This window comes from Cydia amplana, chromosome 22 (genome assembly GCF_948474715.1).
Source record: "Cydia amplana chromosome 22, ilCydAmpl1.1, whole genome shotgun sequence".
NCBI classification, from domain to species: Eukaryota; Metazoa; Arthropoda; class Insecta; order Lepidoptera; family Tortricidae; genus Cydia; species Cydia amplana.
This window is the reverse complement of record NC_086090.1, coordinates 11,004,298-11,017,222: the sequence shown is the minus strand read 5'-3', so window position 1 is coordinate 11,017,222 and position 12,925 is coordinate 11,004,298. Positions and strand designations below refer to the sequence as shown.

Genomic DNA, 12,925 nt, shown 5'->3' with positions numbered 1-12,925 from the left:
TTTTTTCTCTATAATAGTAACGCAACCCCCTCTGCCACTTATACGGTAGTTTTACTCCATCTTCGAGTCAATCCCGTGCCGTGATTGGTCCGTGTCTTTGAACGGACCAATCACGGCACGGGATTCGGTCACTTCGTCCCCCCGCACCCCCGTATTTTTGGCAGCATCGGTTTCATGAAATAATTGCTCTAAACTCAGTCTAGAGGATTCCTAGTCTATGGTACCACCCTATAGATCAGCGGTCGGCAACCTTTTAGCAGCCAAGGGCCACATAGTAGTTAACGAAGTTGACGCGGGCCGCACTTTGTTTATCTGGGGGCACGGTAGTGCCCCCGCCAAGACGAGCAAAGCGAAGCGCAAGGGCACTACCTACCTTTTCTCGAAGCGCTTCGTCGTTTTTTTGAACCCTCATAACTTGGGTTTGAATTATACCAGATAAACAAAATTCTCGGGATATGATGTCAATAGTGGACTTATTAAACATAAAAAAATTCAATTGCATAGCTCTTATACTTAAGATTTTATTCATATCTAAAAAACCCCAATTTCGTCACTGACTTACTCACTGTTGATCATCAAAACCTCTAGGGTACTTCCTGAAGTCCTAGGAAGCTGAAATTTGGTATGTAAGATGGTATTAGTACACAAACAACAAAATAATTCAAAAATTTGAAATGTTTTGCCCCTAAGGGGGGGGGGGGGGGAAAGGGGGTGGAATTTTGTATGGGAAATCAATAACTGCTGAACCGATTTAGTTGAAATTTGGTATGTAGATAGTTTTTGTAATGGAGAATGGCATAGAATAGTTTTCAACCCCAAAATCACCCCGTAAGGGTGAAAAGCGGGTGGAAAAGGGCGTTAGAGGAAAAAGAGGGTTGATGTTAGTATGGGGAATCAGTAAAAAGCAGATTGTATAAAAGATGCCCCGAGGTACGTATTTCAGGATTTTTAATAGTACCTTAAATCACACGCGCAACCCTTTAAATTAGGGGATGGAAGCAACTTACAAAAAGAAGTGAAATCCCACCAAAAACATTTTCATGTAAAATATTGCCAAGACGAAACCATAAGGCTCGCACTGACAAAAAGTTATCAGATCTCTTGTAGAGCCAAGCTTCTAACTCTACAAGCCCTAACTTCACAAACTCTACACCTTAGTCAAAATATGTGGCTTGGCCGTTTCGTTACTCCAAGAACTATTGTATTATAAAAAATAATGAATAGTGAATACATTATTCACCTTACGTCCATGTGACAGTAGCGAAGCAACTTTACAATTTTAATTCATATATGGTGTAAGATTAATACAATAACGTCATAATGTCTTGAAATACACGATCGCTAACGTAAGAAATATATATTTTTTGTGGTTAAATTTAAAAACATAAAGTTTTATTTCAAATGGTGGGAACATGCCGATGACGGTCTGAAAACGAGGATACGTTAAATACATAGATTATAAGCAAATTTATTGATTTATGCTAGTATTTATTAGATTTAGATTTAGATTTATTTATTTCAAGATGAAAATTACACTATAAATTTGCTACATTCGTCAAAATTATGTTTATCTTCTCATCATGATCGTCAAAAATTACATTATAAATTTAAAAATAAAAATAATAAGATTAAGATTAATTATGCCTCCCAATAAGGATCGTCATGTACAAAGAAAAACATGTCAAAACAATTGAATATATTTGAATTATGTAGGTATTTGAAGTATGGTATTTATCTGTGAGATAATTATTAAATACATATTTTATAGTAGTTTATGCAACAGTGATATAATAAGGGTTCTTAAAATTCAAGGGTCGAAGTTCCAAAACGAGACGTAGTCGAGTTTTGTAAAAAAAGACCCGAGAATTTTAAGAACCAATTATGAGCTGTTGCATACATTACTTTTTCTATGACAGCTGCAGCAAAAAAAAAAAAAAAAGTTATTATTAAAAAAAAGAGTTATTATTTAAAAAAAATTGAGTTATTATTTAAAAAAAAAAGAGTTATTATTGTAAATGAAAACATACCTCTTTTAATCAAGATGATCGGAACTTGTATCTTTAAAAAAAATAAAGCAGTTGTATCATGTTGTAAGCAGACAAATCATTCAAATGACATTGCTTTAGATATCACTGTCAGTCATTTAATTGACACATTTAAGTGCTGGAGTAGAAAAAAATTGTTATTTTAACTGTAACATATTTCCCCAGCCCTTCATACCCAAGGACGTAGTCCGCGCCGCAGACAAGGTGGAAGAGGTCCACATCCAGACCGCCGACATCACAGACCGGTTCAAGTTCTTCGAGACCTACAAGCCGGAGCAGACCCGAAAGGAGTTTCGCATGACCCCACCCAGGCAGACGCAGGTAAAAAAAAAAGAAAAAAAAACTGGTAAATTGCGAGTCGGAATCGCGTTCCCCCCACCCAGGCAGACGCAGGTAAAAATAAAAAGAAAGTTAAAAAAAAACTGGTCAATTGCGAGTCGGAATCGCGTTCCCCCCACCCAGGCAGACGCAGGTAAAAATAAAAGAAAAAAAAACTGGTCAATTGCGAGTCGGAATCGCGTTCCCCCCACCCAGGCAGACGCAGGTAAAAATAAAAGAAAAAAAAACTGGTCAATTGCGAGTCGGAATCGCGTTCCCCCCACCCAGGCAGACGCAGGTAAAAAAAAAAGAAAAAAAAAACTGGTCAATTGCGAGTCGGAATCGCGTTCCCCCCACCCAGGCAGACGCAGGTAAAAATAAAAGAAAAAAAACTGGTCAATTGCGAGTCGGAATCGCGTTCCCCCCACCCAGGCAGACGCAGGTAAAAAAAAAAGAAAAAAAAAACTGGTAAATTGCGAGTCGGAATCGCGTTCCCCCCACCCAGGCAGACGCAGGTAAAAATAAAAGAAAAAAAAACTGGTCAATTGCGAGTCGGAATCGCGTTCCCCCCACCCAGGCAGACGCAGGTAAAAATAAAAAGAAAGTTAAAAAAAAAAACTGATCAAGTGCGAGTCGGAATCGCGTTCCAAGGGTTCCGTACATTAGCCAATCAGTCGGATCGGTCGGATCAAAAACTAAGTAATTAAGTCCGACTCACGCTTGACTGCTCATTTCTAATAGGTTTTCTATCTTTTGTGTATTTTGTTCAATATTTTAGACCAAGTAGTTTTGGAGATAAAGGGGGAGGGGGGGGTGGTCGGACAGACAGACGCACGAGTGATCCTATAAGGATTCCGTTTTTCCTTTTGAGGTACGGAACCCTAAAAAGCAAAGTAAATGGTGTTGATCCTGAAACCTGAAAACGCCGGTTCGTATCTCAATTCTAACCGCGGCCACTGGGCTTTGACACTCTTTTGTCACAACTACCTATTTCAGAAGGGCTAAGACGGCCGGCTCCTTATCATTTGTCACCGCACTGTCACGTTCTAACAAGTATGTAAGTGTTAGTGATGACATGACAGGTGATAAAAACGCGACCATGATATCGCTGCAGCTGATATATCCCCATTTGTCCCCAGCGCGCCAAGTCCCCGTCACCCGAGGTGTACCACGAGCCCAGCGTGGTGCGCAGCGAGCAAGCGGCGCCCGACACGGGGCTGGCCGCCACCAGACACACCGCCTCGCGCATGATCAACGTGTTCCGCCAGCTGGAGGAGCAGCGCCAGCCCGAGCATCAAGGTGAGGCCAGGCCAGGGTCACCACCGAGAGCACCGAGGGGTGGTAGCACGCCCCGCCCGACACGGGGCTGGCCGCCACCAGACACACCGCCTCGCGCATGATCAACGTGTTCCGCCAGCTGGAGGAGCAGCGCCAGCCCGAGCATCAAGGTGAGGCCAGGCCAGGGTCACCACCGAGAGCACCGAGGGGTGGTAGCACGCCCCGCCCGACACGGGGCTGGCCGCCACCAGACACACCGCCTCGCGCATGATCAACGTGTTCCGCCAGCTGGAGGAGCAGCGCCAGCCCGAGCATCAAGGTGAGGCCAGGCCAGGGTCACCACCGAGAGCACCGAGGGGTGGTAGCACGCCCCGCCCGACACGGGGCTGGCCGCCACCAGACACACCGCCTCGCGCATGATCAACGTGTTCCGCCAGCTGGAGGAGCAGCGCCAGCCCGAGCATCAAGGTGAGGCCAGGCCAGGGTCACCACCGAGAGCACCGAGGGGTGGTAGCACGCCCCGCCCGACACGGGGCTGGCCGCCACCAGACACACCGCCTCGCGCATGATCAACGTGTTCCGCCAGCTGGAGGAGCAGCGCCAGCCCGAGCATCAAGGTGAGGCCAGGCCAGGGTCACCACCGAGAGCACCGAGGGGTGGTAGCACGCCCCGCCCGACACGGGGCTGGCCGCCACCAGACACACCGCCTCGCGCATGATCAACGTGTTCCGCCAGCTGGAGGAGCAGCGCCAGCCCGAGCATCAAGGTGAGGCCAGGCCAGGGTCACCACCGAGAGCACCGAGGGGTGGTAGCACGCCCCGCCCGACACGGGGCTGGCCGCCACCAGACACACCGCCTCGCGCATGATCAACGTGTTCCGCCAGCTGGAGGAGCAGCGCCAGCCCGAGCATCAAGGTGAGGCCAGGCCAGGGTCACCACCGAGAGCACCGAGGGGTGGTAGCACGCCCCGCCCGACACGGGGCTGGCCGCCACCAGACACACCGCCTCGCGCATGATCAACGTGTTCCGCCAGCTGGAGGAGCAGCGCCAGCCCGAGCATCAAGGTGAGGCCAGGCCAGGGTCACCACCGAGAGCACCGAGGGGTGGTAGCACGCCCCGCCCGACACGGGGCTGGCCGCCACCAGACACACCGCCTCGCGCATGATCAACGTGTTCCGCCAGCTGGAGGAGCAGCGCCAGCCCGAGCATCAAGGTGAGGCCAGGCCAGGGTCACCACCGAGAGCACCGAGGGGTGGTAGCACGCCCCGCCCGACACGGGGCTGGCCGCCACCAGACACACCGCCTCGCGCATGATCAACGTGTTCCGCCAGCTGGAGGAGCAGCGCCAGCCCGAGCATCAAGGTGGTTGTTCTTAGCTGTGTTTGATTGAAATTTATCCAGCAGTTTGAAGAGTATCAGCTCAGCTCTTTTCCAAAATAATGTAAGGGATCATTTTGGAAAAGAGCTGAGCATAAAATTTTATTGGCAGAGAGCGTAGGGGAATTTAATGTTTTTTATTCCATAGATATTAGGAATTTTCCTACAAGAACAGGGGCTAATTTGTGTATATGTTAAATGACCAATCATTAAATAAATTTACCCTTGTATACATATGCCCGACCATATAATAACTTTCATTATTTCCCTCAGGCCCCAAACCCCTCAAGTGCTTCACCCCCCCTCCGCCCGGCGAGGAGACCCACCAGGGCCACAGCTCCGAGGAGTACACGGATGAGGAGTATTCAGATGAGGATAGTGAGGAGGAGCGCCAGAGGTTCTACACCGAGGCCCGAGAGAGAGACGAGGCTCTCAAACAGGTTCGTACAGGCAGCAATTACTCCTCAGGCCCCAAACCCCTCAAGTGATTCACCCCCCCTCCCCCCGGCGAGGAGACCCACCAGGGCCACAGCTCCGAGGAGTACACGGATGAGGAGTATTCAGATGAGGATAGTGAGGAGGAGCGCCAGAGGTTCTACACCGAGGCCCGAGAGAGAGACGAGGCTCTCAAACAGGTTCGTACAGGCAGCAATTACTCCTCAGGCCCCAAACCCCTCAAGTGCTTCAACCCCCTCCCCCCGGCGAGGAGACCCACCAGGGCCACAGCTCCGAGGAGTACACGGATGAGGAGTATTCAGATGAGGATAGTGAGGAGGAGCGCCAGAGGTTCTACACCGAGGCCCGAGAGAGACGAGGCTCTCAAACAGGTTCGTACAGGCAGCAATTACTCCTCAGGCCCCAAACCCCTCAAGTGCTTCACCCCCCCTCCCCCCGGCGAGGAGACCCACCAGGGCCACAGCTCCGAGGAGTACACGGATGAGGAGTATTCAGATGAGGATAGTGAGGAGCGCCAGAGGTTCTACACCGAGGCCCGAGAGAGAGACGAGGCTCTCAAACAGGTTCGTACAGGCAGAAATTACTCCTCAGGCCCCAAACCCCTCAAGTGCTTCACCCCCCCTCCCCCCGGCGAGGAGACCCACCAGGGCCACAGCTCCGAGGAGTACACGGATGAGGAGTATTCAGATGAGGATAGTGAGGAGGAGCGCCAGAGGTTCTACACCGAGGCCCGAGAGAGAGACGAGGCTCTCAAACAGGTTCGTACAGGCAGCAATTACTCCTCAGGCCCCAAACCCCTCAAGTGCTTCACCCCCCCTCCCCCCGGCGAGGAGACCCACCAGGGACACAGCTCCGAGGAGTACACGGATGAGGAGTATTCAGATGAGGAGGAGCGCCAGAGGTTCTACACCGAGGCCTGAGAGAGAGACGAGGCTCTCAAACAGGTTCGTACAGGCAGCAATTACTCCTCAGGCCCCAAACCCCTCAAGTGCTTCACCCCCCCTCCGCCCGGCGAGGAGACCCACCAGGGCCACAGCTCCGAGGAGTACACGGATGAGGAGTATTCAGATGAGGAGGATTGTGAGGAGTACTCAGATGAGGAGTACACACACGAGGAGTATAGTGAGGAGTACTCAAATGAGGAGTACGCAGATGAGGAGGATAATGAGGAGTACTCAGACGAGGAGTACTCAGACGAGGAATACTCAGATGAGGAGTACTCAGATGAGGCGTACTCAGATGAGGAGTGCTCAGATGAGGAGTGCTCAGATGAGGAGTGCTCAGATGAGGAGTGCTCAGATGAGGAGTGCTCAGATGAGGAGTATTCAGATGAGGATAGTGAGGAGGAGCGCCAGAGGTTCTACACCGAGGCCCGAGAGAGAGACGAGGCTCTCAAACAGGTTACAACAAACAACTCCTAAGGGCTCGGTCGACCTTATGCCTTTTGTACAGGGATGTTACGAATATCCGCAACCGCGGAACTTCCGCATTATTTTCAACATCCGCGTCTGCATCCGCGTCCGCATAAAATCGATGCGGAGTTTAAAGCGGATGCGGATGTGGAACCGGTCGGTACAGGAACGTCTTAGCATCGGCGTAAGTGAGGACTGCTAGGTAATTTAGTCATTAGCCAAAAAAACCTATTAGAAATGAGCAGTCAAGCGTGAGTGGGACTTAATGTACGATACCCTTGGAACTTTGGAACGCGAGTCCGACTCGCACTTGGCCGGTTTTTTGAAATAAAAATGATTAAAATGTAATATTTGACGTTTTTTATGTATCTATCTTGACATCCGCATCCGCATCCGCGAATGTGAGCCTTTAAAAATCCGCATCCGCGTCCGCGGATGTCAAAAAATCGGCATCCGCAACATCTTTGCTTTTGTAATAAGGTCGACCGATGTACAGTTAAGCCTTGGTTTCCTCCGAAAGCGGTGCCGTCATATAGCGGCCGTAATATAGCGGTGAATGACGTCACTAGAACGGTGTCTATGTAAACCAAATGGCGCGGTTTCCTAGAGGGCGGTGATTGACACCGTAACGTCAAAAAGCGGTGCCGCCATTTGCATGACGGCCGTCATGACGGTGTCGATAGTTTCGTGAACGGTTTATTAGATAGCGGTGAAGCCATTTTGTACTAAAATCTCAAATGAACCTTCTGTAGCACGAGATTTGAATAAATGATCTTCCGCACTACGATTATTTTCCTCTTCTGATGATATTTCATCCTCAAAGTAAATTATTAAAGCTAAATCAAGGTCGTTCATTTTCTCTCCTGGATATGTTTCGTTTGACCTTGGTGGCTGACGGTGTGTTATGACGCCGTGGTACTTTCCACATGTCGTCACCGTAAAGACGGCCGTCTTTTTGCGGCCGCTATATGACGGCCGCTATATGACGGCACCGCTTTCGGAGGAATCCAAAGCTTTACGGCTCGGCCACGACATTGAGCGACTTGCGACGACGGCAGCGACAACCATAGGTGGAAACGAAAGGGCTGTGTCTCGCTCCAACCTATGGTTATCGCTGGTGGCAAGTTGCTCAACGTCATGGCCGAGCCGTAACTGACCTTATTACAAAAGGCATAAGGTTCACCGATGTACAGTTAACAGTGTGGGCGATGGTGTAATACAGGGTCAGGCGTGGCTCACTCCGCGATTTCGTCGCGTCGCTACAAGTACCTACAAGTACATGCGGCCCACACCAATTTTGGTGTCTAGCCATAGTAGTTGCCGCGCACCGCTACGGAACGGACGCCTGCTCGCGCTTGCGCCACCTAGCGGACATATCTGTCGCAATAGATGCGTTTTGTTAGAGAGTGAATCTTCGCACCTATAGTTCGTTTTAAAACATGTTTTTCAATTAAAAGACACATCAAGATTGTTTACCTTTTTTCTAATGCTAAAAAAACGAAGTATAGTACTATTATTTATTCTGTGGCAGGGTGAAATTGTAATCACTGGCCATACACAGTGACCTTATATGTCCGTACTGAACAACTTTCAGAAAATATGGGACCAATGCCGACATCTCGTTAAAAAATTTGGCAATGGTGTTTGCCAAATGATATTGATGACAACGTTGCTGACGTAAACGTAAAAACAAAACCGTTAATTATAGAAGACTATAACTATAGCCACAGTGACGTTGAAAACATTATATAGTCAGCAGCGGAGGTTGCTAAGCGGGCGAGGTGTTCAAAATGATCTTGCGCGACTTTATTGTTAACACATTCATTGCCACCCAGCCAAACAAGACATCCGCGCAAGGCCACAAGAATTTCGTTATATAAAGCTGTAGTAGCACGATCCCGACTATCGGGCCGTCCGGCCTGGGAACGAAATCATAAAATACCCGATAGTCGGGTTTTCGGCACTGAATGTGTTCAGATAATAAAAGCGTGTCAAGGTAATTTTTAACATCTCGTCCGCTCAGCAACTTCTGCTGCTGACTGTACCTAGTTTTAGTTGAGTGATGAGTTGAGTGGTGTAGAAGTAATAGTCTGTTGATTGACTTGACCAAGTATAAGTAAGTTATTTTCCCCAGGCCCAGCAACTGGCCCGCACCAAGAGCTTCCGCGACCGCTTCGAGAACTGGTCCGAGTCCGAACCCGGGAGACAAGTCGGGCAAGTCGTCATAGAGCGCGACGACGACGGGGAGTCGCAACTCGAGACAGCTAAAAGGTAAGGAAACCCGAGGGGCCCGAGTGAACCCGAGTGGCAAGTCGGGCTCGTTATAGAGCGGGAAGATGGCGCGTCGCGGCTCGAGACCGCCAAGAGGTAAGGAAACCCGAGGGGCCCGAGTGAACCCGAGTGGCAAGTCGGGCTCGTTATAGAGCGGGAAGATGGCGCGTCGCGGCTCGAGACCGCCAAGAGGTAAGGAAACCCGAGGGGCCCGAGTGAACCCGAGTGGCAAGTCGGGCTCGTTATAGAGCGGGAAGATGGCGCGTCGCGGCTCGAGACCGCCAAGAGGTAAGGAAACCCGAGGGGCCCGAGTGAACACGAGTGGCAAGTCGGGCTCGTTATAGAGCGGGAAGATGGCGCGTCGCGGCTCGAGACCGCCAAGAGGTAAGGAAACCCGAGGGGCCCGAGTGAACCCGAGTGGCAAGTCGGGCTCGTTATAGAGCGGGAAGACGGTGAGTCGCAGCTCGAGACAGCTAAGAGGTAAGCATAAGCACGATCGAGTGTGAACCTGAGTGGCAAGTCATTTGCAAAACGGGAAGGCGACTACGTGAGACCGCCAAGAGGAAAGGACACCCGAGAAGCCCGAGTGAACTCGAGTGGCAAGTCAGGCTCGTTATAGAGCGGGAAGATGGCGCGTCGCGGCTCGAGACCGCCAAGAGGTAAGGAAACCCGAGGGGCCCGAGTGAACACGAGTGGCAAGTCGGGCTCGTTATAGAGCGGGAAGATGGCGCGTCGCGGCTCGAGACCGCCAAGAGGTAAGGAAACCCGAGGGGCCCGAGTGAACCCGAGTGGCAAGTCGGGCTCGTTATAGAGCGGGAAGATGGCGCGTCGCGGCTCGAGACCGCCAAGAGGTAAGGAAACCCGAGGGGCCAGAGTGAACCCGAGTGGTAAGTCGGGCCTTGGCATCATAGAGCGGGGCGGTGTTGACTGGTTATGCCTAATATTTTAATACTTGCTAGGAAATAAAAGCCCATAGGCTATCCGTAAAACAAGAATTAAAGTTCTATCATCCTTCGATGAACGTAAAAACCGGCCAAGTGCGAGTAGGACTCGCGCACGGAGGGTTCCGCACCATGAACAAAAAATAGAGCAAAACAAGCAAAAAAAAAAACAAGCAAAAAAACGGTCACTGACCCCGCCCGACGTTGCTTAACTTCGGTTAAAAATCACGTTTGTTGTATGGGAGCCCCACTTAAATCTTTATTTTATTCTGTTTTTAGTATTTGTTGTTATAGCGGCAACAGAAATACAGCGGAGTCTTAGTAATAGGGTCCCGTTTTTACCCTTTGGGTACGGAACCCTAAAAATGAATGTATTTACCTTGTTTCAGCTTGCGTGAGAAGTTCGAAGCGTTGCAGGTGCAACAGTCTAGCGTGACGAAGACGTTCGCGCCTAGAGTCAATAGATTTGTGGTAAGTATAACCCATAGACTAGGAATCCTCTAGACGGAGTTTAGAGCAATTATTTCATGAAACCGATGCTGCCAAAAATACTGGGGTGCGGGGGATGAGGTGAGCGAGTCCCGTGCCGTGATTGGTCCGTTCAAACACGGACGTCACACAAAGACACTTTGACTCGAAGATGGAGTAAAACTACCGTATATAGTGGCAGAGGGGGTAGCGTTACTATGCTCAGTCTAGAGGATGTCTTGTCTGTGCTATAACCTCCTAACAAATAGAAAATCAAAAATTTGCCACAGCAATCTGAACCTATAGTGCAGAAAACTAGATTTTGCCCTGTGCGCGGGGCCCGAGGGCCCCGCGGTGTGCGTGTTGTTTGTTGTATTGTTGTTGTTGTGTTGTTGTTGGTATTGTTGTTTGTGCTGTAGTTTCGTTTTCCAAAGGGAAAAAGAAATAAAGTCGTACTTTTGCTAGAAAGAAAAGGTCCGCATGCGAGCACTTCATTCCCGCAGCTCGGCCTTCGGCCTCGCGTGCTTGGAGATTCGTAAGGGATGCTCCGGGCCTTCGGCCCTACGCGGAGCTCGGCCTTCGGCCTTCGCTGGGTTTCGAAGCTCAGCGTCGGGCCTTCGGCCCGCCGCTTCGCTTATTTAAATCACTTGGGAGGGTTGGTTTTGCTTTGGAGCGTAAGCGGGAAGTTGGAGCTTAAACACGACCCAATAGTAAAAGTGTCTTGACAAGCTCACGTCGGGCCTACGGCCTTCGGCCTTCGGCCCGCCGTTTCGCTTGTCTAAGCCACTTTTACTATTGTGTCGTGTTTAAGCTCCAACTTCCCCCTCTCGTGTGACGCTTCGGGCCTTCGGCCCTACGCGGAGCTCGGCCTTCGGCCTTCGCGAGGCTCGACGCTTCGCCGCCGGGCCTTCGGCCCGCCGGCTCGCTTATCAAGACAGTTGACTTGTTAGAACGCTTGGGAACACTGCATTCACGCAGCTCGGCCTTCGGCCTCGCTTTAAATTACTTGGGGTTGCACGCTTGGGAGTCGGGGTGAAGGCTCCGGGCCTTCGGCCCTCCGCCGGGGTCGGCCTTCGGCCTCCCGGCCTGAAGCTCGCCCTTCGGGCTCGCTAACACACTTTTTGTATAGGATTTTGCTTTGTGCGTCATTCCCGCAGCTCGGCCTTCGGCCTCGCCCAAAATTACTGGGGGTGGGTGACGCTTGGACATTCGGGGTGAAGCTCCGGGCCTGACGGCCCTCCGCGGGGTCGGCCTTCGGCCTCCCAGCCTGAAGCTCGCCCTTCGGGCTCGCTTAACCTACTTAGAAATTTGACTTTTGCCCCTGTCCGCGCCGTTTTGGACTTTTTCAAAAAAGTTTTTTTTACATAGTAATCTTAGGCCCCCAGGCTCACCGCATGCCAAATCTCAGCGCGCTCGGACCAACTTGAAAAAAATTAAAAAAAAAAAGTCGGCCATTTTGAATTTTTTTAAATGCAGTTTGTTTTGTCTCGGGGCCCTCTATGACATTTGGTCGAGCACCCCTCACCCATCTCGCACCGTTTAAGAGCTGCCATACAAAATAAAAATTGCCGTTTTTCCCGCCATCTTGGGCTTTTTCCAAAAAATTTTTTTTTCGTAGGAATCTAGAGACCTCTGTCTTTCGGCATGCCAAATCTCGGCACGCTCGGACCAACTTGAAAAAATTAAAAAAAAAAAGTCGGCCATTTTGAATTTTTTTAAATGGAGTTTTATTTCCCGCGAGGCCCTCTATGACATTTGGTCGAGCACCCCCCACCTATCTGGCACCGTTTAAAAGTTGCCATACAAAATAAAAGTGGCCAGATTTTCCACAATTGAAACATTTTTCAAAATTTTTTTTGTTCTTAGGAATCTAGGGGACCCCGAGTTTCCGGAAGCAAAATTTCAGCGCGCTAGGACAAACTTGAAAAAATTAAAAAAAAAAGTCGGCCCGTTTAAAAAAAAAATGGCGGCTTCGAAAACTGCCAGGATCCCTCTATGACATTTGGTCGAGCACCCCCCACCTAGGTCTCACCGTTTGGCCGGGCCGTCAAACATTTTTCTGACCGAGAGCGGTAGACCAAAAGTCGGATTTTTCTGGAAGTCATCAGACCGAGCTCTATACGACAGTACCAAAGTCAAACACCCCACGGAGCTCCTTCTGGGAGAACAATCATGTCAATCAGTCAGTCGGGTTGCGGCTTTATATAATATAGATAGAGTTGATTTTGCTTTGTTTGAAAACTGGACGAAACAAAACAATTGCAACTCTGTTCCAATTGAATATGATTTAAATTTCATCGAACTGAATAGGTAAGTACTATACTCCTAGGGCCTTGGGCCTTAGGAGGATAAACTTGTC

The 12,925-nt window shown here is 49.8% G+C and overlaps 1 protein-coding gene across 1 annotated transcript in view; it reads left to right on the top strand.

Annotated features, from left to right (window-relative positions):
* The window catches only part of LOC134658532 (F-actin-monooxygenase MICAL3), a gene marked incomplete at its 5' end in the record, with an annotated part of 34,428 nt that overhangs the window by 21,066 nt on the left and 437 nt on the right, over nucleotides 1-12,925 (top strand). Inside the window, 5 exons of the mRNA XM_063514219.1 lie at nucleotides 2,211-2,366; nucleotides 3,503-3,662; nucleotides 5,292-5,458; nucleotides 9,021-9,157; nucleotides 10,488-10,569. Of these exons, the coding sequence (XP_063370289.1) occupies nucleotides 2,211-2,366; nucleotides 3,503-3,662; nucleotides 5,292-5,458; nucleotides 9,021-9,157; nucleotides 10,488-10,569 (702 nt within the window). The remainder of the gene's footprint in view (nucleotides 1-2,210; nucleotides 2,367-3,502; nucleotides 3,663-5,291; nucleotides 5,459-9,020; nucleotides 9,158-10,487; nucleotides 10,570-12,925) is intronic.